This window comes from Xenopus tropicalis, chromosome 8 (genome assembly GCF_000004195.4).
Source record: "Xenopus tropicalis strain Nigerian chromosome 8, UCB_Xtro_10.0, whole genome shotgun sequence".
Taxonomy (NCBI): Eukaryota; Metazoa; Chordata; class Amphibia; order Anura; family Pipidae; genus Xenopus; species Xenopus tropicalis.
Window position 1 is genome coordinate 140,886,940 of NC_030684.2, and position 27,663 is coordinate 140,914,602.

The 27,663-nt window shown below is 44.4% G+C and overlaps 1 protein-coding gene across 1 annotated transcript; it reads left to right on the forward strand.

Moving 5' to 3' along the window:
• Window positions 1-627: 627 nt before the first annotated feature.
• Window positions 628-27,459, forward strand: LOC101733514 (selection and upkeep of intraepithelial T-cells protein 1). Its single transcript, XM_031891170.1, has 11 exons — window positions 628-675; window positions 3,740-3,900; window positions 8,062-8,409; window positions 14,790-14,810; window positions 15,764-15,784; window positions 17,190-17,210; window positions 20,120-20,140; window positions 21,348-21,368; window positions 23,089-23,109; window positions 24,248-24,265; window positions 26,887-27,459. The coding sequence occupies exons 2-11, from the start codon at window positions 3,816-3,818 to the stop codon at window positions 26,895-26,897; spliced, it is 588 nt and encodes a 195-aa protein (XP_031747030.1). The 5' UTR covers window positions 628-675; window positions 3,740-3,815; the 3' UTR covers window positions 26,898-27,459.
• Window positions 27,460-27,663: the final 204 nt, after the last annotated feature.

Genomic DNA, 27,663 nt, shown 5'->3' on the forward strand with positions numbered 1-27,663 from the left:
AATATACCCTCTGTGCAACTGTATGTGTGAGTTGTAGTTCCACAATAGATTCCAGCTGAATATCGGGGGGCATTTTGACTCATACCCACATGTTCCCATCTATATACACACCTACGTGGCTTTGTAGTGTGTAGTAATGTAGTTCTGTTTGAACTCCAACAAGAACAGGTTGGCATATGATGGAGCTAATGCACTGCCATTGCCGTACCAGTCAGCTGTAGGAAGAATGTATTTTCAAATCTAAAGTAGTTGTGAGTGAGAACTAGTTCCAAAAGTTCCAACCGGAATTGTTTTGTTGGACTATAGTTACTATAAACATGACATTTTATCACAACTAACATACTTACTGTAAGCTTCCAAGTAACCCTCACAATCCTCACAATGGGGTTTGTGGGGTCCCAGTGGCACTGTACTAATGGCTTCCCCTACTGTTGTATGGGGCATATCTAATGATATATTTATCATATGACTATAATCTCGATCTAACTGCTTTTATACATTCCTGCATGTTGATCTAAGAGTTACAATTGGGGCTTGGGGGGGTGGGGGCAGCCGTATACAGGTGCCAAAGAACCTCCCCCTGGGAGTATATATAAAGGTCATGAGTGAGAGATATTTGTACTGTCTCTTCTCTGCCTCCTCACAAAAGTCCCTGTGAGGGACTGAAACCTTGAGGTAAGTAATGTTTCTTCTTCATATTTTGTTATAAAATTTACCTTTTTTCAAATAATTTCAATCCTGTGTGCTGACACTTTTTTGTTTTTGTCATTGTGAGTAATAATTAGCATTAATATTGTTCTTTATAAATCATCCGATACATCATCATTCTCTATAAAGGGTAGGGAATATATTTCCAGGTTTTTATTTTCTGTTCTTTGATGGATTTTAGCTCCAGTTCAGCTCAGGGCAGAGAGGGTGTCCCTGCAATAAACTGTCATTCAACAAACAGAGGCCGGTAGCCGAGGAGATGACCAGGAATGTGCAGGGAGACCAGTGAGGGAATGTAGTGAGGAGCAGGGAGACCAATGAGGGAATGTAGTGAGGAGCAGGGAGACCAGTGAGGGAATGTAGTGAGGGGCAGGGAGACCAGTGAGGGAATGTAGTGAGGGGCAGGGAGACCAGTGAGGGAATGTAGTGAGGAGCAGGAGACCAGTGAGGGAATGTAGTGAGGGGCAGGGAGAACAGTGAGGGAATGTAGTGGGGAGCAGGGAGACCAGTGAGGGAATGTAGTGAGGAGCAGGGAGACCAGTGAGGGAATGTAGTGAGGAGCAGGGAGACCAGTGAGGGAATGTAGTGAGGAGCAGGGAGACCAGTGAGGGAATGTAGTGAGGAGCAGGGAGACCAGTGAGGGAATGTAGTGAGGAGCAGGGAGACCAGTGAGGGAATGTAGTGAGGGGCAGGGAGACCAGTGAGGGAATTTAGGACAAATGTTATAATAAATAAATACAAGTGTTATAATAAATAAATACAATAAATAAGTATAAATACACAGGGAGTAAGTGCCATGTGGTATGAGACACAGTGGGAAGGGGGTCCCTGCCCCGTAGAGCTAAGTGGGTGGGTAACATACAGGCACAAACTGAAGGTAAGAGTGCACCAGGTATGGGCATTTGCCCTTGAGCGCAGGACTGGGCAAAATAATGTTTTAGTGCTCCAGAAGGTAACAGCTGAGCTTTCTCTTAAAGAGAGTGGGTGAGTGTTCCCTACGGAGGTATTCAGGGATAGAGTTCCAGAGGGAAGGAGCAGTGAGATAGAAAGGGTTAAGCCGAGAGAGCGCAGTGGGTGTGGGTGGTCAGGCTGGTTTGGGAGAGGGCCTTTTGTTGCCATGTGCAGCACTGATATCTGACCAATTTCAGTCCCTCCTGAGAGCTGACTGTACTAAGATTTACTTGAACTTTTTTATTGTCTGGGCCCATTCATTGCAGGGATCTTGGAGCTCTAATAGTTAAACTATTGAGGAAAACAAAATTGCATAATGTGTGAAGAGAGGAGGGAAAAATATATGATTATGCGCCTGATATACGTTGTACCAACTGGATTTGCCCAGAAACAGCCCAGTGTGTAATTACCCACAGCAGAGACTAGTGCTCTATTTGCTTTTACCAGGGGGTCATCTTAATCACTCTTAGCACTTCCCACATTCCAGAAAAAAGATAAGGAAGGAGAAGCCTGGTGTCAAAATGGACCCCTTCTGTGCACGTTCACGTTACTTTCCAGGCACCACCTGCTGTCTGAAAACAGAATTACAGCCTAAGAAGGATTTTTTCCCCTGACACAGCAGGGAGGTGGCATGAGATAACACAAGATAACACAGGCTATCCTGTTTGTAACTAGTTAAGTTTTGGGATGCCCACCGCTTCATCTGTAAATCTTGTTTTTATTCAACCAAAACTTGCCACCAAGTCAGGAATTCAAAAATAACTCCCTGGTTTAGGGGCACTGAGAGCAACATCCAAGGGGATGGTGAGCAACGTGTTGCCCCCGAGCCATTTGTTGGGGATCACTGCTATATGGTATATAGTGAATAAAGTACCCCCTATTGTAACATATAGGGATATTATAAGTCACAGAGGGGTTCCATGGCCATATAAAGGTTATTTGTGGCTCCTGTATATTATATAGTGAATAAAGTACCCCCTATTGTAACATATAGGGATATTATAAGTCACAGAGGGGTTCCATGGCCATATAAAGGTTATTTGTGGCTCCTGTATATTATATAGTGAATAAAGTACCCCTATTATAACATATAGGGATATTATAAGTCACAGAGGGGTTCCATGGCCATATAAAGGTTATTTGTGGCTCCTGTATATTATATAGTGAATAAAGTACCCCCTATTGTAACATATAGGGATATTATAAGCCCCCGAGGAGTTCCTTATAATATATAGTGAATAAAGTACCCCCTATTGTAACATATGGGGATATTATAAGGCACAGAGGGGTTCCATGGCCATATAAAGGTTATTTGTGGCTCCTGTATATTATATAGTGAATAAAGTACCCCCTATTGTAACATATAGGGATTTTATAAGGCACAGAGGGGTTCCATGGCCATATAAAGGTTATTTGTGGCTCCTGTATATTATATAGTGAATAAAGTACCCCCTATTGTAAAATATAGGGATATTATAAGTCACAGAGGAGTTCCATGACCATAGGTCAAGTGCATATATACAGGTCATGGAAGTCCTAATATCCTCATATTTTAAAACAGGGGGTACTTTATTATAATATACAAGTTTGAGTGAGTCATGTGACAGAAATCACATCACTAAGCTTTGATTATAATTGATGACGTCACTAAGCACCGTTTATAAGGATATCATTGGCAGTTTGGCCCCATAGGGAAATGACCAAACTGTGTATTATATGGTTATTATATCCACAAACTGCCCAGGGCCATATTTATATATAGGCACCCGGGGCCTGTGCTTAGGGCGGCAGCTTTAGGGGCAGCTCTCCAGTGCCTATATAACTGAGTAATATTTTTTAAAGAAAAATAAAAAATCTCCCCAACTGCCAGAGACTTCCTATGTAAATACGGCAGCAGAGCTGGTGGGGGGGAGAGGGTTGCTGATCAGAAGCTGGTAATTAAAAAATAACTTCGAGGTATGCTAGATTCGCAATGGTGGCGTGAAAAACTGGAAAAAGAAACAAGGTAAAAAATGTTTGTTTCTTAAAAAACTGCGTCTGTTATGCTCTTTTTTATAATATGAGTTCTTCTTCTTTTTAGGCCAATTGTGACTCTATAAAAATAAGATTGAAATTGTTGCTATAAGAAGTCTACCCCCCCGTATCGCAGAGATCACATGATCGGAGCCATGGCCGGACTCAGGATAACCACCATCTTTACATTCATGTCCCTTATAATAACCCTTCAGACTTCATCTGCACGTAAGACTTTTATTAAATCATTTTTATCTTCTTTTTTTTTCTTTATAGAGATATTACATACTGCATATGCCTTGCATAATTTAGATGGTAAGCTCTTTGCTGTAGGGACTTCTTCTTATCCGTGGGAAAGATATTTTCTTTTTTGTCATTTTTTGCTAATATAACCCTATCTTGGCCTAAAAGTTCCTTTCCAGCTAGTGAAGGTAGAACATGGGTCAGACTGTACTCCTACCCAGATGGGCCCTCACTAAATGGAAGAGGATGTGGGATGGTGTTGTGCAACTAGACCTCTTCTGATGCAGTGTAGAAATAAGGCTAGTATGCAAGAGGTTCTTGCCAACACAAGCAAAGGGTTTTTTGAACCACACCACAGGGTTAATACTCACAGATCAATGGGGTAGTATGCTTGCTGTGAAATACAGTCATAGGTAAAGCAGGGTTCTGTGACACTACAGTGGAAATGCTTGTCGGCCTGGGAGTCCAGGAGTAACTGGGAGAACATCCTATTCAGTACTGTGGTCCTTTCACTTTAGGACAGTTATGCCTAAGGGAGCGCTACCTCTATCTATCTATCCTTGGGTAGAGCACAAGCTTGCCTTACTATCTTACATTTCTAGAACTTACTCCTGACACAGGTAATCCTGTAATCTAACCTAACTCACAGGGAATCTGGTCCCTTTCACAAAGGGTTGTCTGTCAGGAACCAAACTGTACCTGCACTAACCTTCTGAGCCACTGGAGACTCATGGGGTTGGGGTTGGCCAGTTATTCTAATGTCCATCCTTTATGCCTCTGTACTGCTCTCTCTTCTCTGCCTACCTCATTATTTTCATGTGGCTTCAATTAAGCCCCTATATAAGCCTGTTTCCTGCAACCCATGTTGCTTGATCATTGAAGCCTTTCAGCCTGATCTAGCCTATGTATCCATTGTCCTGTGATTCCCTTGCCTGGTTCCTGCCCGTATTCCTGCCTTTTTCTCTGTTCCAGGTTCCTCCACTTTAATTCTCTTAACCTGAATCCAATTGTATCTGCTATTATGTGACCTTGGCCTGTTTTCTGGATCCTCCTCTATCTCAGCCTGCCCCCAACTTTGGCCTCTTATATGGACTTGTGATTGTTGCTGCTTGCCCCTGACCCCTGGCCTGGTATAAGGACTCGAGTATCTCTTACATTCACTCTGTATTTTGGCATCTTTCTGTTTATCATTAATAGATAGTTTCTCTATTAACATGGCTTCTGCTTCTCATCAAGCCCCATTTGTTACCCACGTTACTCAGCTTTCAGGCTCCAACCTGCCAGTTATTCACCGGTGACCTTACCTGACAGAATGATCAAGCAACATGGGTTGCAGGAAACAGGCTTATATGGGAGCTTAATTGTAGATTGAAGCCACAAAAGAATAACAAAGTTGGTGAAGAAGAGGGGGCAGCATGGAGGCATAAAGGATGGACATTAGAATAAGTGACCAGCACCAATCCCATGAGCCCCAGTAGGGTTTGATTCTGTGTGGTTCCTGACAGTTGTCCCACTAGGGCAGAACTCTTTACTGGGCCTTGTAGACACCAGACTTCACCAGACACATCCACCTGGGGCAGAAGATGGAGGCCAAAGAGGAAGAACCATCCCTTTCTAATCACTATTAAAGTGCCACAGGAAGCAGGCACTAAGCTGGGCCAATAATGGAGATATGCTACTAAGATAACTTAGATCAGTGGTTCTCAACCTGTAGGTCGGGAGCCCTTTGGGGGTTGAACAACCCTTTCACAGGGGTCGCCTAAGACCATCAGAAAACACATATTTCTGATGGTCTTAGGAACAATTTTATGGTTGGGGGTCACCACAACACGAGGAACTGTATTAAAGGGTCGTGGCATTAGGAAGGTAGAGAACCATGGACTTAGATAGACAGGCTTCTGCCTAGCAACTAGGGGTATAGCACTTTTAGGGGCTTTCTATCTACAGGGACTGTTAACCCATTAACTAATTAGCAATTTGGACTTTACTTAGTTTATTACATGGTTGGAACACACAGTACATACAAAGCACCCTAAATCTGATGGGTTCATTGCATTGCACTTCACATTAACAAACCTCTACAGTGACAAGATATCACCCCCCAGTGCTGAAGTCATGCCTGACCCCACCCCAGATATACTCCAACTCAGTGCCAACACATCTGAAAGCTGATTGGAGCACAGGGGTGATTCTCGGCTTTTGTTTATCTGTGTGGCTTAAAAACATATGTTGACCAACATAAGTCAAATTCCCATTGTGAAGCAGTGGGAAAATGCCCTATCATTTCTCCCAGGATCCCTCTCAGCTGCCCCGGGCTGTGCAAACTGGGAACTTAGATATGAAAAGCTGCACATAGACATAGCCCAGGGGTGCTGCACCCAGGAGCAGGAAAGCAGATGGCAGCATGGCACCCACTGGCAAAATATCCCAATGGCACCCACTGGCAAAATATCCCATTTATAATCACTGAAAGGGCTTAAAGGGGTTGTTCACCTTTATATTAACGTTTTACGTTATATAACGCAAAGAGTGATTTTCTGTTTTGTTTGTCAAGCAAAATAAACTTCAGAAAGTAAAGGTAATTGCCTGCCCCACCCCTATGCCTAAGACAATATATGATTGGCAGCTGGGATTTTTAAATGCCTTTATAATGGGTGTGGGTGTGTTCATAAGAAAAGGACTTTTGTAAAGGACTTTTATTATACAGTTTTTTTTAATGTCTGGGTGACAGATCCGCTTTAAATAAAATTTGCCTTTATGTAAAGGGACTATTTACCCCCCTGGGTCTACATCAATGCAATGAATAGGGCATGAGATGAACATACTTTCTGCCTATTGATTTAATTTTAAAAAAATTCCATGATTTTTGTTGTATCTTACAGTCAACCCCAAAATAATTCCAAGCAACTTTCCAATGGGAACTTATTGATCATTTTTAGTTATTTAGAATATTGTGTAAATGTAATTGCTATAGAAAACAGCATTTGCTGAACTCCTGGTTGTTACTTTTTAGGGCTCTGTCACACGGGGAGATTAGTCGCCTGTGACAAATATCCCTTTTCGCGGGCGACTTATCTTCCCGAATTGCCATCCCACCGGCAAAAAGCAAAATCGCCGGTGGGATGGCATACGCAGCACCACAATTTCAACGTAATTCGGGGAGATAAGTCGCCCGCGAAAAGGGAGATTTGTCACAGGCGACTAATCTCCCTGTGTGCCAGAGCCCTTAGACAATGTTGCAAAGCTCAGTCTCCCCCAGTGAGTCAGGTCTGTCAGGCTGCTGCCTTGTGTTTCAGTCAGAGCCCCCAGGGCAGGGAATAGAAAGGGACAGACAAACACTGCTTCTAATAGCAATTATATATACAAATAACTCAACAACTATTACAAATATGTAATGAATGTATATTGCAAAGTTGCTTAGAAATTAGTTAGAATTATTTTATTAGTTATTATTATATATTATTAAAATATATTTTGGGTTGACTTGTCCTTTAAGCCTGCAGCCTTGTGCCATTATATGGTCACATAACCCCTCAGTGACTGCTAATATCCTTATCATTTACAGTAGGGGGTACATTATCCCTTATAATACATGAGTGATACTCAGAGTTCCCTGTATAACTCAGCCTGCAGCCTTGTGCCTTTATATGGGCACAGAACCCCTCAGTGACTGCTAATATCCTTATCATTTACAGTAGGGGGTACATTATCCCTTATAATACATGAGTGATACTCAGAGTTCCCTGTATAACTCAGCCTGCAGCCTTGTGCCTTTATATGGGCACAGAACCCCTCAGTGACTGCTAATATCCTTATCATTTACAGTAGGGGGTACATTATCCCTTATAATACATGAGTGATACTCAGAGTTCCCTGTATAACTCAGCCTGCAGCCTTGTGCCTTTATATGGGCACAGAACCCCTCAGTGACTGCTAATATCCTTATAATTTACAGTAGGGGGTACATTATCCCTTATAATACATGAGTGATACTCAGAGATCCCTGTATAACTCAGCCTGCAGCCTTGTGCCTTTATATGGGGGGCACAGAACCCCTCAGTGACTGCTAATATCCTTATCATTTACAGTAGGGGGTATATTATCCCTTATAATATATATTATCTATTTATTGTCTTTATTTTGCAGAGAGGTTTGACATTAAGGTCACAGAGACACCAGTTATTGCCCCTGTGGGTAGTGATGCAGATCTGGGCTGTTCCCTGGTACCTGCAGACAGCGCTGAGAGTATGACAATCAAGTTCCATCGGGGAGACCCAAACTCCTATGTGTATGTGTATAACAAGAATCCCTATGACCCCGGCAGTCAGGATGAGAAGTATAAGGACAGGACAGAGTTTCTGACAGAGAACATCAGACAAGGACAAGTGACATTAAAGATAAAGAACGTTCAGCCGTCGGACACAGGGAGCTACACCTGCCTGTTTGTTGCTCCCAATCATTACAGCACAGGAATTGTGGAACTACAGCTGGCAGGTCAGTGATCCCTTTCTCTACTGCTTTGTACTCTGTTAATAAATGGGAATTATCATGAATGGAATCTGCGTAACTGGGCTCAGTGCTGACAGGCACATTGGGCCCGATTCACTAAAGTGTGAAATAACGTGCGCTAAAAATTTTACCGCTTCTTAATTTTGGCGACTTTTCGCACGATTCACTATAAGCATACTTGCGCTTTTTTACGCGCGATATTGCATGCATTATTTAACTCGCGAAGACTATTTCAATGCGGTATTTGCCGGTACATGCACTAAATTACGCACGCGAATAGTTGCCGCATATGAATGGTAGCTTAGAAATAGTGTATAAAAATTGTCGCCGCATATAAATGGTGTATATAAATATTAGCCACATATAAATGGTAGCATATAAATAGTATCATATAAATGGTAGATGCTTATAAATAGTAGCCACTAGTGATGAGCAAATGTGTTCTGGTTTCTTTAGTGAAAAATTAGCAAATCTTTCGAAAGATCCACGAAACGGCAAAAATGTCGTGCAGGCAAAATTTTTCATGCGTTTTGCCATTGGCGGATTGTTTTGCGAAACGCATGAAAAAATCTGCCGCGGAAAAATTCAACGCACGTCCAAAACTTTGCTGCGAATCCATGCCTGGCGAAACATTTCATCACTTGTAACCAAATATAAATAGTCACGCAAATGAACGCACGCCATGTTAGCCATACACGCCAATACTTGTGGAAAATTACTGTATAAAAAATGAACATTTCGCTGCAAACTGGCGGCTGCGTCACTCTGGGGGAAACACAGACTTGAATAAATAACCCTGCAAAGTCCATATTTTATTGCCAAAAGCTCATTTACTGTACTTTTCTATAATTATCGTCTGCCTGTAGTAGGTGTTAATTTTCGCATAGCCGAATGCGATATTTAGCGCGCCTAAGTTATAGTGAATCATGCGATCGTATTCTTTTCAGCGCGGAAATTAACGCATGCGGTAAAACTAGCGCGAGAAATACCGCATGCGAAAATGGCGAATTATCGCACACGATAATACTATGGTGAATCTCGCGCAAATTATCGCGTCTTTTTTACCGCAAAAAAGCGTGCAATAATTTTTATCGCACTTTAGTGAATCAGGCCCATTGTGTTCTGAGCAGAGAGGGATGGGAGGGGCCAACCATTCTTGACTGACATCTAAACTTCAACCCCCACCTGCCCATCTTTTCTGGCTGATGGAAACCCTGGAGAAGACTTTGAAGAAGGTCTAAAAATTCAACCCAATTCCCCCTCACATTGTCTGGCACTTTCCCTCTCACTCACCTGAATCACTAACAAACACATAGGAAAACATAAAAGAAGCCACATATCACTTTTCCTTTGTTGAGCAGAGCGATCTAGTTATTTAGTATAAAGGCCCAGCAATTTGAAACATACATGCCAAGTGAGCTGGCAGGGGATGCTGGGAGTTGTAGTGAAGGGAACAATAACTCGCACTTCTGTTTGTGCAGTAACATTGCAGTCACTCTTTATATGTATGCAAGCTAATAAATAACAGAATATATTGCCATTTTATAAGAATACAGGGACTGGCCTCAGGCAAGGTTATAATTCATTATCGTTTACGAGAAATAATTTTTTCTTTTTTCTAACTTTGTTTCCAAACTGGGAACCACAAATACAAAATAGACTGTAATCATTTCTTGGCACACTCACTTATTTAGGCTGTATACTTGCTTAAAACAGGAAAATTACAGTTCTCTTAGCAATGTGAAAGATACTGGGAACTGGGATTTAAGCGCAGTGCCTCCCCCTAGTGGACACTGAGGAGCACACCTCAAGGGGATTTCCACTAGGAAAAATAATTAGCAGACACTTTGCAGCAATTAACTTTTTATAAACATTGAAACTAAATAAAGAACAACTTTATAGATAACGGATTATCCTGCCCTGAGGAACCCGTGCAGTCTATCCACTCCTGGCACAGTCTCTGTAGGTGCCAGTCCCAACTTGGATTCGAATAGACCCCCAACCCTTTTATTCAGTTCAGTCCCTTCCCCAAGAGCTGTTAAGTACCCCAGGTAGCGCTACCTGCCCCAGAGTACCTTCCCCTTTGGAAAGGTGGCTGCTCCCATGTAGCAGGCAAGTGAGCAATACCTGCCCTCACCACCAGGGGACACACACAGAGATTCCACAGAGGCCTCTGTAATCACCAGCAGCCCAGCAGCCTTCTCTCTTTGCAGTCTGAACTCACAACAATTCTCACAAGCTACTCACTCTGGGTCTCTCTTCCAAAAGCTGGTAAACCAACAGGGGCTCCCTCTATAAACTGCTGTTTCACCTATAGTTACACCTCTGAATATAACAGGTTACAGCCCATACCCTAGAAACTATTCTAGTAAGTTCTACAGATTGACCAGGTGGCCTGATGTAACTCAGCTGGGCAATCAAGAAGCCTGAGAGCCTGGCTCAGAGTCAGACTGGGCTGGCCCAGATCCAATCCCTGCTGGCGCTCCAGGGGTGTGGCCTCATGACATGCCACAGCAAATGAGTTTTCTCTCTGCTCTGTCACTCACACATTTCTGCGTCACTGACACAGACCAAGGAGCCAGAGATTCTGGAGGGTGGGGGGTAGGAGGCTCCTTCAATAATTACCTATAACTTTGTAATGGTGCAAAATTTCTAAAAGCTATAAATTGTCAAAATATTTGTCTAAACTTTGTATTTTTAATGTTCTAAAAGATTTTTCATGATTGTTCCCACAAAGAAAATACAGCAGGTGGCCTAGTTACTACTAAACAGAGTTTGGACACAAAGGGCCTGATTCACTAAAGGGCAATAAAATGTGCGCTATTCTTATTGTGCGCTAAAATTTTTACCGCCGCTTAATTTTGGCGATTTTTCGCACGATTCACTATAAGCATACTCGCGCTTTTTTACGCGCGATATTGCAAGCGTTATTGAACTTGCGAAAGACTATTTCAATGCGGTATTTGCCTGTACATGCGCTAAATTACGCGAATAATCGCCGAATATGAATGGTAGCATAGAAATAGTGTATAAAAATTGTCGAAGCATATAAATGGTGCATATAAATATTAGCCACATATAAATAGTAGATGCTTATAAATAGTAGCCACTAGTGATGAGCAAATGTGTTCTGGTTTCTTTAGTGAAAAATTAGCAAATCTTTCGAAAGATCCACGAAACGGCAAAAATGTTGTGCGGGCAAAAAAATTGTTGCCCGTGACTATTATTTTTTGACACTTGTATCAATTTTTGGACGTGCGGTGAATTTTTGCGTGGCAAATTTTTTCATGCGTTTTGCCATTGGCGGATTGTTTTGCGAAACGCATGAAAAAATCCGCCACGAAAAAATTCAACGCACGTCCAAAAATTTGCTGCAAATCCATGCCTGGCGAAACATTTCATCACTTGTAGCCAAATAGAAATAGTTGCGCAAATGAACGCACGCCATGTTAGCCATACACGCCAATACTTGCAGAAAATTACTGTATTAAAAATGACCATTTCGCTGCAAACTGGCGGCTGCGTTACTCTGGGGGAAACACAGACTTGAATAAATAACACTGTAAGTCCATATTTTATTGCAAAAAATCATTTACTGTACTTTTCTATAATTATCGCCTGCCTGTAGTAGGTGTTAATTTTCGTATAGCCGAATGCGATATTTAGCGCGCAAAAGTTATAGTGAATCATGCGATCGTATTCTTTTCAGCGCGGAAATTAACGCAAAACGGTAAAACTAGTGCGAGAAATACCCCATGCGAAAATGGCGATTTTTCGCACGCGATAATACTATGGTGAATTGCGCGCAAGTTATTTTGCGTTTTTTAACGCGAAAAAGCGTGCGATAATTTTTATCGCCCTTTAGTGAATCAGGCCCAAAGTCTAGTACAATGGCAGTTTTGCTCTAGAGTTAACATTGTTTTCCATGTCAGAACTCATACACAGCGTGCTGCCATCAGTACAGCAAAAGTTTTGAGAATGACACAAGTATTAGCTTTCACAAACTGCTAAACTGCTTTTAGATCTTTGTTTCAGTTGTTTCTGTGATGTACTGAAATATAATTACAAGCACTTCATACGTTTCAAAGGCTTTTATCGACAATTACATGACATTTATGCAAAGAGTAAGTATTTGCAGTGTTGGCCCTTCTGTTTCAGGACCTCTGCAATTTGACTGGGCATGCTCTCAATCAACTTCTGGGTCAAATCCTGACTCATAGCAACCCATTCTTTCATAATCACTTCTTGGAGTTTGTCAGAATTAGTGGGTTTTTGTTTGTCCACCCACCTCTTGAGGATTGACCACAAGTTCTCAATGGGATTAAGATTTGGGGAGTTTCCAGGCCATGGACCCCAAATTTCAACGTTTTGGTCCTCGTGCCACTTAGTTATCACTTTTGCCTTATGGCACGGTGCTCCATCATGCTGGAAAATGCATTGTTCTTCACCAAACTGTTGTTGGATTGTTGGAAGAAGTTGCTGTTGGAGGGTGTTTTGGTACCATTCTTTATTCATGGCTGTGTTTTTGGGCAAAATTGTGAGTGAGCCCACTCCCTTGGATGAGAAGCAACCCCACACATGAATGGTCTCAGGATGCTTTACTGTTGGCATGACACAGGACTGATGGTAGTGCTCACCTTTTCTTCTCCGGACAAGCCTTTTTCCAGATGCCCCAAACAATCGGAAATCGGCTTCATCTGAGAATATGACTTTGCCCCAGTCCTCAGCAGTCCATTCACCATACTTTCTGCAGAAGATCAATCTGTCCCTGATGTTTTTTTTGGAGAGAAGTGGCTTTTTTGCTGCCCTTCTTGACACCAGGCCATCTTCCAAAAGTCTTTGCCTCACTGTGCGTGCAGATGCGCTCACACCTGCCTGCTGCCATTCCTGAGCAAGCTCTGCACTGGTGGCACTCCGATCCCGCAGCTGAATCCTCTTTAGGAGACCATCCTGGCACTTGCTGGACTTTCTTGGATGCCCTGAAGCCTTCTTAACATGAATTGAACCTCTTTCCTTGAAGTTCTTGATGATCCTATAAATTGTAGATTTAGGTGCAATCTTAGTAGCCACAATATCCTTGCCTGTGAAGCCATTTTTATGCAATGCAATGATGGCTGCACGAGTTTCTTAAGCAGCAACTTTTCCAATTTCCAATATTTATGTAATTCTCAAAACTTTTGGCCTTGACTGTAGAACCCTCCCCAAATCTTTAAAAGATTAACTTTTTATTCTTCTGCTTATGATCCCTATTAAAGGAGAAGGAAAGTCATTTTGGCATTTTACTGCCAATAGATTAGCCACATTAGTGCCACCTAGAACACTATATATATTGTGCAGAAAGCTTTACCATACCTGACTAAAGAGCCATAGAAGCTCCCTGTGTTTGTTTACAATACCAGTTGCCATTTTAGCTTGGTCTCAGTAGCTTCCTGCTGCAGCTCTGGCTGCTGGTAGCTCAGATTACACATTCCTAAGGGAGGGGGAATAATAACTCATTGTGCAAATGTAACTGATTACTATAGCCCAGTAGGTACTGTTACTCACAGCTATTCCCCCCCCCGGTACCCCCATGTCTGGGAGACTCATTGTGCAAATGTAACTGATTAATATAGCCCAGTAGGTACTGTTACTCACAACTGTTTCCACTGGCACTAAAACATGTATTTTCCTTGTTTTTTTTCATAACAGGAAACAATCAAGCACGATCTAGTAAGTACCTGTTTTGTATGAAACCTGATCTATTTGAGTCCACACTTACCTCCCAACCCATTTCCTTCTTACTGAGACAAACCCCCCTGTACCCCCATGTCTGGGAGACTCATTGTGCAAATGTAACTGATTAATATAGCCCAGTAGGTACTGTTACTCACAGCTATTCCCCCCCCCGGTACCCCCATGTCTGGGAGACTCATTGTGCAAATGTAACTGATTAATATAGCCCAGTAGGTACTGTTACTCACAGCTATTCCCCCCCGGTACCCCCATGTCTGGGAGACTCATTGTGCAAATGTAACTGATTAATATAGCCCAGTAGGTACTGTTACTCACAGCTATCCCCCCCCGGTACCCCCATGTCTGGGAGACTCATTGTGCAAATGTAACTGATTAATATAGCCCAGTAGGTACTGTTACTCACAGCTATCCCCCCCGGTACCCCCATGTCTGGGAGACTCATTGTGCAAATGTAACTGATTAATATAGCCCAGTAGGTACTGTTACTCACAGCTATTCCCCCCCGGTACCCCCATGTCTGGGAGACTCATTGTGCAGATGTAACTGATTAATATAGCCCAGTAGGTACTGTTACTCACAGCTATTAACACTTGCAAAAAAACATTTATTTTCCTTGTTTTATTTATTAACAGGAAACTATCGAGCAGCACCTAGTAAGTATCTGATTTTTATGAAACCTGTTCCAAACTTACCTCCCAACCCATTTCCTTCCTGCTGAGACAAACCCCCCCGGTACCCCCATGTCTGGGAGACTCATTGTGCAAATGTAACTGATTAATATAGCCCAGTAGGTACTGTTACTCACAGCTATTCCCCCCCGGTACCCCCATGTCTGGGAGACTCATTGTGCAAATGTAACTGAATAATATAGCCCAGTAGGTACTGTTACTCACAGCTATTCCCCCCCCGGTACCCCCATGTCTGGGAGACTCATTGTGCAAATGTAACTGATTAATATAGCCCAGTAGGTACTGTTACTCACAGCTATTCCCCCGGTACCCCATGTCTGGGAGACTCATTGTGCAAATGTAACTGATTAATATAGCCCAGTAGGTACTGTTACTCACAGCTATTTCCCCCCCCCCGGTACCCCCATGTCTGGGAGACTCATTGTGCAAATGTAACTGATTAATATAGCCCAGTAGGTACTGTTACTCACAGCTATTTCCCCCCCCCGGTACCCCCATGTCTGGGAGACTCATTGTGCAAATGTAACTGATTAATATAGCCCAGTAGGTACTGTTACTCACAGCTATTTCCCCCCCCCCTGGTACCCCCATGTCTGGGAGACTCATTGTGCAAATGTAACTGATTAATATAGCCCAGTAGGTACTGTTACTCACAGCTATTCCCCCCGGTACCCCCATGTCTGGGAGACTCATTGTGCAAATGTAACTGATTAATATAGCCCAGTAGGTACTGTTACTCTCAGCTATTCCCCCCCCCCCGGTACCCCCATGTCTGGGACACTCATTGTGCAAATGTAACTGATTAATATAGCCCAGTAGGTATTGTTACTCACAGCTATTCCCCCCTCCCCCGGTACCCCCATGTCTGGGAGATGTGCACAAAAACATTAATTTTCCTTTTTCTTTTTTCTTAACAGGAAATGATCAAGAAGCTTGTAGTAAGTACCTGTTTTATATGAAACCTGTTCTTTTTGAGTCCAAACTTACCTCCCAACCCATTTCCTTCCTGCTGAGACAAACCCCACCGGCACCCCCATGTCTGGGAGACTCATTGTGCAAATGTAACTGATTAATATAGCCCAGTAGGTACTGTTACTCACAGCTATTCCCCCCCCCCCGGTACCCCCCATGTCTGGGAGACTCATTGTGCAAATGTAACTGATTAATATAGCCCAGTAGGTACTGTTACTCACAGCTATTCCCCCCCCCCCCGGTACCCCCATGTCTGGGAGACTTATTGTACAAATGTAACTGATTAATATAGCCCAGTAGGTACTGTTACTCACAGCTATTCCCCCCCGGTACCCCCATGTCTGGGAGACTCATTGTGCAAATGTAACTGATTAATATAGCCCAGTAGGTACTGTTACTCACAGCTATTCCCCCCCCCCCGGTACCCCCATGTCTGGGAGACTCATTGTGCAAATGTAACTGATTAATATAGCCCAGTAAGTACTGTTACTCACAGCTATTCCCCCCCCCCCGGGTACCCCCATGTCTGGGAGACTCATTGTGCAAATGTAACTGATTAATATAGCCCAGTAGGTACTGTTACTCACAGCTATTCCCCCCCCCCCGGTACCCCCATGTCTGGGAGACTCATTGTGCAAATGTAACTGATTAATATAGCCCAGTAGGTACTGTTACTCACAGCTATTCCCCCCCCCCGGTACCCCCATGTCTGGGAGACTCATTGTGCAAATGTAACTGATTAATATAGCCCAGTAGGTACTGTTACTCACAGCTATTCCCCCCCGGTACCCCCATGTCTGGGAGACTCATTGTACAAATGTAACTGATTAATATAGCCCAGTAGGTACTGTTACTCACAGCTATTCCCCCCCCCCGGTACCCCCATGTCTGGGAGACTCATTGTGCAAATGTAACTGATTAATATAGCCCAGTAGGTACTGTTACTCACAGCTATTCCCCCCCCCCCCCGGTACCCCCATGTCTGGGAGACTCATTGTGCAAATGTAACTGATTAATATAGCCCAGTAGGTACTGTTACTCACAGCTATTCCCCCCCCCCGGTACCCCCATGTCTGGGAGACTCATTGTGCAAATGTAACTGATTAATATAGCCCAGTAGGTACTGTTACTCACAGCTATTCCCCCCCCCCCGGTACCCCCATGTCTGGGAGACTCATTGTACAAATGTAACTGATTAATATAGCCCAGTAGGTACTGTTACTCACAGCTATTCCCCCCCCCCCCGGTACCCCCATGTCTGGGAGACTCATTGTGCAAATGTAACTGATTAATATAGCCCAGTAGGTACTGTTACTCACAGCCATTTCAACAGGCACACAAACATATATTTTCTTTTTTTTATCTTAACAGATAATAATCAAGAAGCATCTAGTAAGTACCTGTTTTATATGAAACCTGTTCTTTGAGTCCACACTTTACTCCCAACCCATTTCCTTCTTACTGAGACAAACCCCCCGGTACCCCCGTGTCTGGGAGACTCATTGTACAAATGTAGGGACCAATAGGGTTAAGCTCCCTATGGCTTTACCCCTACCTCACAAGCTTTACTGTTATTGGGCAGAGCCCCTTTTCTCAGGTTCAGTTATGTAACTGTATTCCTTATAGGTTTGTACAGGTTGACCACTCCCCCTGCAGACTGATATAGTGTCTTGCAAGGAGGGAGTGGCTTCCTCTTTGGCTGCATGCTGTGCCCTGGGCAGAGCTCCATCTGAGCCTGGGTGCAGTCAGGCCCCAGTAACACTACTGGAACAACTAAAGTCGGGGACAGGGCCCCGTGAATGAGAACAAGTCAGCACAGCAGATCTATTTAATAGCACTCGCTAGGAGAAGTGAGCACAGTCAGTCTAGCTAGAAAGGGCAGCCATTAGCCCCACCAAAGGAGACACTAAGGGTTTAGCCTACCCTGGCTCTGTATGCCTTGCTGTAGGGACCACAGTTAAGACAAAGGCTCAGGCAGTACTTACCCCTGAACCTCCATTGGCTGGAAGGGATCCAGTCCAGTAAAGGGCATCCATCTTGGGCTCTCAGCTAATACCTCTGCACATCTCTATGCTGGGCTATGCTGTTCTTAAAGGTCACAACTGCTATTTATCACTGTGACAAAGTCTATATCTACTGCTTGTGAGTATATACAACCCTGCATAACCTCTGTGTCTTGGACAATAAATCTGTATTATAGTTTACCATAAGAATCCTCTGGCGTCCATTAATATCTATTGCACCACACAACCTCAGATAGTTGTAGTTCAACTACACCCTCGCTCCATAGTAATTCTCCCACTTAGCGGAGGCCCACTCCTAAGTATTAAGTGTCGCATGTAACACATGCTCTATACCATTTACTAGCCCAGGTTTTGCCATATCCTAGCCAAACAAGTGTTACACAAATATAACTGAATAATATAGCCCAGTAGGAACTGTTACTCACAGCTATTCCCACCCCGGTACCCCCATGTCTGGGAGACTCATTGTGGAAATGTAACTGATTAATATAGCCCAGTAGGTACTGTTACTCACAGCTATTCCCCCCCCCGGTACCCCCATGTCTGGGAGACTCATTGTGCAAATGTAACTGATTAATATAGCCCAGTAGGTACTGTTACTCACAGCTATTCCCCCCCCCAGTACCCCCATGTCTGGGAGACTCATTGTGCAAATGTAACTGATTAATATAGCCCAGTAGGAACTGTTACTCACAGCTATTCCCCCCCCCGGTACCCCCATGTCTGGGAGACTCATTGTGGAAATGTAACTGATTAATATAGCCCAGTAGGTACTGTTACTCACAGCTATTCCCCCCCCCGGTACCCCCATGTCTGGGAGACTCATTGTGGAAATGTAACTGATTAATATAGCCCAGTAGGTACTGTTACTCACAGCTATTCCCCCCCCCCCCGGTACCCCCATGTCTGGGAGACTCATTGTGCAAATGTAACTGATTAATATAGCCCAGTAGGTACTGTTACTCACAGCTATTCCCCCCCCCCCGGTACCCCCATGTCTGGGAGACTCATTGTGGAAATGTAACTGATTAATATAGCCCAGTAGGTACTGTTACTCACAGCTATTCCCCCCCCCAGTACCCCCATGTCTGGGAGACTCATTGTGCAAATGTAACTGATTAATATAGCCCAGTAGGGTACTGTTACTCACAGCTATTCCCCCCCGTTACCCCCATGTCTGGGAGACTCATTGTGCAAATGTAACGGATTAATATAGCCCAGTAGGTACTGTTACTCACAGCTATTCCCCCCCGGTACCCCCATGTCTGGGAGACTCATTGTGCAAATGTAACTGATTAATATAGCCCAGTAGGTACTGTTACTCACAGCTATTCCCCCCCGTTACCCCCATGTCTGGGAGACTCATTGTGCAAATGTAACGGATTAATATAGCCCAGTAGGTACTGTTACTCACAGCTATTCCCCCCCCCAGTACCCCCATGTCTGGGAGACTCATTGTGCAAATGTAACTGATTAATATAGCCCAGTAGGTACTGTTACTCACAGCTATTCCCCCCCGTTACCCCCATGTCTGGGAGACTCATTGTGCAAATGTAACGGATTAATATAGCCCAGTAGGTACTGTTACTCACAGCTATTCCCCCCCGGTACCCCCCATGTCTGGGAGACTCATTGTGCAAATGTAACTGATTAATATAGCCCAGTAGGTACTGTTACTCACAGCTATTCCCCCCCCAGTACCCCCATGTCTGGGAGACTCATTGTGCAAATGTAACTGATTAATATAGCCCAGTAGGTACTGTTACTCACAGCTATTCCCCCCCCCCAGTACCCCCATGTCTGGGAGACTCATTGTGCAAATGTAACTGATTAATATAGCCCAGTAGGTACTGTTACTCACAGCTATCCCCCCCCCCGGTACCCCCATGTCTGGGAGACTCATTGTGCAAATGTAACTGATTAATATAGCCCAGTAGGTACTGTTACTCACAGCTATTCCCCCCCCCAGTACCCCCATGTCTGGGAGACTCATTGTGCAAATGTAACTGATTAATATAGCCCAGTAGGTACTGTTACTCACAGCTATTCCCCCCCCCCAGTACCCCATGTCTGGGAGAACTCATTGTGCAAATGTAACTGATTAATATAGCCCAGTAGGTACTGTTACTCACAGCTATCCCCCCCCCCCGGTACCCCCATGTCTGGGAGACTCATTGTGCAAATGTAACTGATTAATATAGCCCAGTAGGTACTGTTACTCACAGCTATTGACACTGGCACAAAAACACTTATTTTCCTTGTTTTTTTTCCTAACAGAAAACTATCAAGCAGCATCTAGTAAGTACCTGTTTTGTATGAAACCTGTTCTTTTTGAGTCCACACTTACCTCCCAACCCATTTTCTTCTTACTGAGACAAACCCCCCTGTACCCCCATGTCTGGGAGACTCATTGTACAAATGTAACTGATTAATATAGCCCAGTAGGTACTGTTACTCACAGCTATTCCCCCCCGGTACCCCCATGTCTGGGAGACTCATTGTGCAAATGTAACTGATTAATATAGCCCAGTAGGTACTGTTACTCACAGCTATTCCCCCCCCGGTACCCCCATGTCTGGGAGACTCATTGTGCAAATGTAACTGATTAATATAGCCCAGTAGGTACTGTTACTCACAGCTATTCCCCCCCCGGTACCCCCATGTCTGGGAGACAAATTGTGCAAATGTAACTGATTAATATAGCCCAGTAGGTACTGTTACTCACAGCTATTCCCCCCCCCCCGGTACCCCCATGTCTGGGAGACAAATTGTGCAAATGTAACTGATTAATATAGCCCAGTAGGTACTGTTACTCACAGCTATTCCCCCCCCCCCCGGTACCCCCATGTCTGGGAGACTCATTGTGCAAATATAACTGATTAATATAGCCCAGTAGGTACTGTTACTCACAGCTATTCCCCCCCCCCGGTACCCCCATGTCTGGGAGACTCATTGTGCAAATATAACTGATTAATATAGCCCAGTAGGTACTGTTACTCACAGCTATTCCCCCCCGGTACCCCCATGTCTGGGAGACTCATTGTGCAAATGTAACTGATTAATATAGCCCAGTAGGTATTGTTACTCACAGCTATTCCCCCCCCCCCCCCGGTACCCCCATGTCTGGGAGACAAATTGTGCAAATGTAACTGATTAATATAGCCCAGTAGGTACTGTTACTCACAGCTATTCCTCCCCGGTACCCCCATGTCTGGGAGACTCATTGTGCAAATATAACTGATTAATATAGCCCAGTAGGTACTGTTACTCACAGCTATTCCCCCCCGGTACCCCCATGTCTGGGAGACTCATTGTGCAAATGTAACTGATTAATATAGCCCAGTAGGTACTGTTCCTCACAGCTATTCCCCCCCCCCGGTACCCCCATGTCTGGGAGACTCATTGTGCAAATATAACTGATTAATATAGCCCAGTAGGTACTGTTACTCACAGCTATTGACACTGGCACAAAAACACTTATTTTCCTTGTATTTTTTCTTAACAGAAAGATTTCAAGCAGCATCCAGTAAGTAGCTGTTTTGTATGAAACCTGTTCTTTTTGAGTCAAACTTACCTCCCAACCCATTTCCTTTCTGCTGAGACAGACACCCCGGTACCCCCATGTCTGGGAGACTCATTGTGCAAATGTAACTGATTAATATAGCCCAGTAGGTACTGTTACTCACAGCTATTCCCCCCCCCCCGGTACCCCCATGTCTGGGAGACTCATTGTGCAAATGTAACTGATTAATATAGCCCAGTAGGTACTGTTACTCACAGCTATTCCCCCCCGGTACCCCCAAGTCTGGGAGACTCATTGTGCAAATGTAACTGATTAATATAGCCCAGTAGGTACTGTTACTCACAGCTATTCCCCCCCCGGTACCCCCATGTCTGGGAGACTCATTGTGCAAATGTAACTGATTAATATAGCCCAGTAGGTATTGTTACTCACAGCTATTCCCCCCCATACCCCCATGTCTGGGAGACTCATTGTGCAAATGTAACTGATTAATATAGCCCAGTAGGTACTGTTACTCACAGCTATTCCCCCCCGTACCCCCATGTCTGGGAGACTCAATGTGCAAATGTAACTGATTAATATAGCCCAGTAGGTACTGTTACTCACAGCTATTCCCCCCCGGTACCCCCATGTCTGGGAGACTCATTGTGCAGATGTAACTGATTAATATAGCCCAGTAGGTACTGTTACTCACAGCTATTCCCCCCCCCCGGTACCCCCATGTCTGGGAGACTCATTGTGCAAATGTAACTGATTAATATAGCCCAGTAGGTACTGTTACTCACAGCTATTCCCCCCCCCGGTACCCCCATGTCTGGGAGACTCATTGTGCAAATGTAACTGATTAATATAGCCTAGTAGGTACTGTTACTCACAGCTATTCCCCCCCCCCGGTACCCCCATGTCTGGGAGACTCATTGTGCAAATGTAACTGATTAATATAGCCCAGTAGGTACTGTTACTCACAGCTATTCCCCCCCGGTACCCCCATGTCTGGGAGACTCATTGTGCAAATGTAACTGATTAATATAGCCCAGTAGGTACTGTTACTCACAGCTATCCCCCCCCGGTACCCCCATGTCTGGGAGACTCATTGTGCAAATGTAACTGATTAATATAGCCCAGTAGGTACTGTTACTCACAGCTATTCCCCCCCGTTACCCCCATGTCTGGGAGACTCATTGTGCAAATGTAACTGATTACTATAGCCCAGTAGGTACTGTTACTCACAGCTATCCCCCCCCGGTACCCCCATGTCTGGGAGACTCATTGTGCAAATGTAACTGATTAATATAGCCCAGTAGGTACTGTTACTCACAGCTATTCCCCCCCGGTACCCCCATGTCTGGGAGACTCATTGTACAAATGTAACTGATTAATATAGCCCAGTAGGTACTGTTACTCACAGCTATTCCCCCCCCGGTACCCCCATGTCTGGGAGACTCATTGTGCAAATGTAACTGATTAATATAGCCCAGTAGGAACTGTTACTCACAGCTATTCCCCCCGGTACCCCCATGTCTGGGAGACTCATTGTGCAAATGTAACTGATTAATATAGCCCAGTAGGAACTGTTACTCACAGCTATTCCCCCCCGGTACCCCCATGTCTGGGAGACTCATTGTACAAATTTAACTGATTAATATAGCCCAGTAGGTACTGTTACTCACAGCTATTTCCACTGGCACAAAAACAGTTATTGTCCTTTTTTTTTTCTTAACAGAAAGATTTCAAGCAGCGTCTAGTAAGTACCTGTTTTGTATGAAACCTGTTCTTTTTGAGACCACACTTACCTCCCAACCCATTTCCTTCTTACTGAGACAAACCCCCCTGTACCCCCATGTCTGGGAGACTCATTGTACAAATGTAACTGATTAATATAGCCCAGTAGGTACTGTTACTCACAGCTATTCCCCCCCCCCCCGGTACCCCCATGTCTGGGAGACTTATTGTGCAAATGTAACTGATTAATATAGCCCAGTAGGTACTGTTACTCACAGTTATTCCCCCCCCCGGTACCCCCATGTCTGGGAGACTTATTGTGCAAATGTAACTGATTAATATAGCCCAGTAGGTACTGTTACTCACAGTTATTCCCCCCCCCCGGTACCTCCATGTCTGGGGAGACTCATTGTGCAAATGTAACTGATTAATATAGCCCAGTAGGTACTGTTACTCACAGTTATTCCCCCCCCCCCCGGTACCTCCATGTCTGGGAGACTCATTGTGCAAATGTAACTGATTAATATAGCCCAGTAGGTACTGTTACTCACAGTTATTCCCCCCCCCGGTACCCCCATGTCTGGGAGACTTATTGTGCAAATGTAACTGATTAATATAGCCCAGTAGGTACTGTTACTCACAGTTATTCCCCCCCCCCCCGGTACCTCCATGTCTGGGAGACTCATTGTGCAAATGTAACTGATTAATATAGCCCAGTAGGTACTGTTACTCACAGCTATTCCCCCCCCCCCCGGTACCCCCATGTCTGGGAGACTCATTGTGCAAATGTAACTGATTAATATAGCCCAGTAGGTACTGTTACTCACAGCTATTCCCCCCCCGGTACCCCCATGTCTGGGAGACTCATTGTGCAAATGTAACTGATTAATATAGCCCAGTAGGTACTGTTACTCACAGCTATCCCCCCCCCCCCCCCGGTACCCCCATGTCTGGGAGACTCATTGTGCAAATGTAACTGATTAATATAGCCCAGTAGGTACTGTTACTCATAGCTATTCCCCCCCCCCCCCGGTACCCCCCATGTCTGGGAGACTCATTGTGCAAATGTAACTGATTAATATAGCCCAGTAGGTACTGTTACTCACATCTATTGCCACTGGCACAAAAACACTTATATTTCTTGTTTTTTTTCTTAACAGAAAGATTTCAAGCATCTAGTAAGTACCTATTTTGTATGAAACCTGTTCTATCAGAGTCCACACTTACCTCCCTACCCATTTCCTTATTGCTGAGACAAACACCCCGGTACCCCCATGTCTGGGAGACTCATTGTGCAAATGTAACTGATTAATATAGCCCAGTAGGTACTGTTACTCACAGCTATTCCCCCCCGGTACCCCCATGTCTGGGAGACTCATTGTGCAAATGTAACTGATTAATATAGCCCAGTAGGTACTGTTACTCACAGCTATTCCCCCCCGGTACCCCCATGTCTGGGAGACTCATTGTGCAAATGTAACTGATTAATATAGCCCAGTAGGTACTGTTACTCACAGCTATTCCCCCCCCGGTACCCCCATGTCTGGGAGACTCATTGTGCAAATGTAACTGATTAATATAGCCCAGTAGGTACTGTTACTCACAGCTATCCCCCCCCCCCCCCGGTACCCCCATGTCTGGGAGACTCATTGTGCAAATGTAACTGATTAATATAGCCCAGTAGGTACTGTTACTCACAGCTATTCCCCCCCGGTACCCCCATGTCTGGGAGACTCATTGTGCAAATGTAACTGATTAATATTGCCCAGTAGGTACTGTTACTCACAGCTATTCCCCCCCGGTACCCCCATGTCTGGGAGACTCATTGTGCAAATGTAACTGATTAATATAGCCCAGTAGGTACTGTTACTCACAGCTATTCCCCCCCCCCGGTACCCCCATGTCTGGGAGACTCATTGTGCAAATGTAACTGATTAATATAGCCCAGTAGGTACTGTTACTCACAGCTATCCCCCCCCCCCGGTACCCCCATGTCTGGGAGACTCATTGTGCAAATGTAACTGATTAATATAGCCCAGTAGGTACTGTTACTCACAGCTATTCCCCCCCCCCGGTACCCCCATGTCTGGGAGACTCATTGTGCAAATGTAACTGATTAATATAGCCCAGTAGGTACTGTTACTCACAGCTATTCCCCCCCCCGGTACCCCATGTCTGGGAGACTCATTGTGCAAATGTAACTGATTAATATAGCCCAGTAGGTACTGTTACTCACAGCTATTCCCCCCCCGGTACCCCCATGTCTGGGAGACTCATTGTGCAAATGTAACTGATTAATATAGCCCAGTAGGTACTGTTACTCACAGCTATTCCCCCCCGGTACCCCCATGTCTGGGAGACTCATTGTGCAAATGTAACTGATTAATATAGCCCAGTAGGTACTGTTACTCACAGCTATTCCCCCCCGGTACCCCCATGTCTGGGAGACTCATTGTGCAAATGTAACTGATTAATATAGCCCAGTAGGTACTGTTACTCACAGCTATTCCCCCCCCCCGGTACCCCCATGTCTGGGAGACTCATTGTGCAAATGTAACTGATTAATATAGCCCAGTAGGTACTGTTACTCACAGCTATTACCCCCCCGGTACCCCCATGTCTGGGAGACTCATTGTGCAAATGTAACTGATTAATATAGCCCAGTAGGTACTGTTACTCACAGCTATTCCCCCCCGGTACCCCCACACTTTACTGCTGCGCTGCAAGTTGGAGTGATATCCCCCCCAGCAGCCAATCAGCAGAACAATGGGAAGGGAGCAAGATAGCAGCTCCCAGTAGGTATCAGAATAGCACTCAATAGTAAGAAATCCAAGTCCGGCTTGGGACTCCTCCAGTTACATGGGAGTAGGAGAAACAATAGGTTAGCTGAAAGCAGTTCTAATGTGTAGCGCTGGCTGAAAGCTCAGACTCAGGCACAAGGCACTGAGATGGCGCCTACACACCAATATTACAGCTACAAATACATTTGTTGGTACAAGAATAAAAGTTTAAATGACAGAGGGAATTATTTACTGTGTAACAGTGTCATTTAGAAATAAAAAGTGCCCCATAAATATCATGGCAGTGTCACTATAAAGGGGTGGGTCACCTTCAAGTTGACTTTTAGTATGTTATAGAATGGCCCATTCTTAGTAACCTTTCAGTTGATCTTCATTTTTTATTTTTTTTATAAATTTTCTCTTCAGACTCTTTCCAGCATTAAGATGGGGGTCACTGACCCCGGCAGCCAAACAACTATTGTTCTGTGAGGCTACAATTTTACTGTTATTGTTATGTTATATTACTTATCTTTCAATGTGGGACCATCTCTATTCATATCCCTGTTCCTTTTTTAAGTCACTGCCTAGTTACTAGGTGAAATTGGGCCCTAGCAACCACATGGCTGCTGAAATGCCAAACTGGAGAGCTGCTGAACAAAAGCTAGATAATTTAAAAACCGCAAAAAAATCAAACATATACACCAGTTGCGTATTGTGTCAGAATGGCACCCTCTACAGCATACTGTATGTGTCTTTTACACCATGGCAATGCAGGAGTTAACTTATTGTTCCCCTATGGAGAAACATGGACATGCCCAGTTTTGCTCCCACATTAGAAACCCATAGGGGAGATTCAAATTAACTCCTGCCTTGCCGGGTGTTGGAATGGGCAGAATACTCACCAAATGCCAAAAGGCCCTGGGGGCCCATACAATGCAGCCTGTATTATGTGGATATTAATGGCTATAGGGAATAGAAGATAATATTTATTATATTTTGTTTTTTCTTTTCTATTCTAGAGGCGGGATAGAGAGACGACACTGGACTGAGGCTCTTAATGATGTCCTCACCGGGTCCCCGCTTCATCCCTTTTATGTCTCCCACATATATAATCCCCGTGCTGCATGGCTGGTTAGCAATGAGTAAAAATGCTGCAGGACACACTGAGTTCTAAAAGAAAAAAAATTTCACGCTGTCGTGTAAAAATGGTTGTGGTCACGTCAAAAAAAGGGCGCAGCCACGGCAAACTGGGCGTGGTCAAATCAAATTGGGCGTGGTTGCATCAGAAAAGGGTGCTGTTGCGTCAAAAAAACACAGGCAACAAAAAAACCTGCGGGCGCCCCCCAAAAAAATTCGCCATTTTTCGAATCTTCTTGCTGTTTCGCAAATTTTATGGCGATGCAAAACGGGACAGATTCGCTCATCACTACTGTTATGTATTTAGTACAGATCAGGAGAAAGCTTTCCTCACAGTGGTGCAATCTAGAATAGCTGCTTTTTATTTGTTGCCCTAACAACAAGTATACATGATCTTTTGTTTCCTTCTCTCAAAGATCCTTCAGAGCTTGGCAGGAGTCTACTCAGTTTGCTCCTCTCTCCCTCTTCCCCTCCCATCTCTCCTCTCCCCCCATTCCTTCTCCTCCGCTCCCCTCCCATCTCTCCTCCTTCCTTCTCCTCTGCTCCCCTCCCATTTCTCCTCTCTCCCCCTCCCTTCTCTGCTGTGTAATCTGAGCTTAGAGCTGTTTTTTAGGAGCAGTGCACAGAACTGAAGTCAGACCAAGCTAAAATGGCAGCTG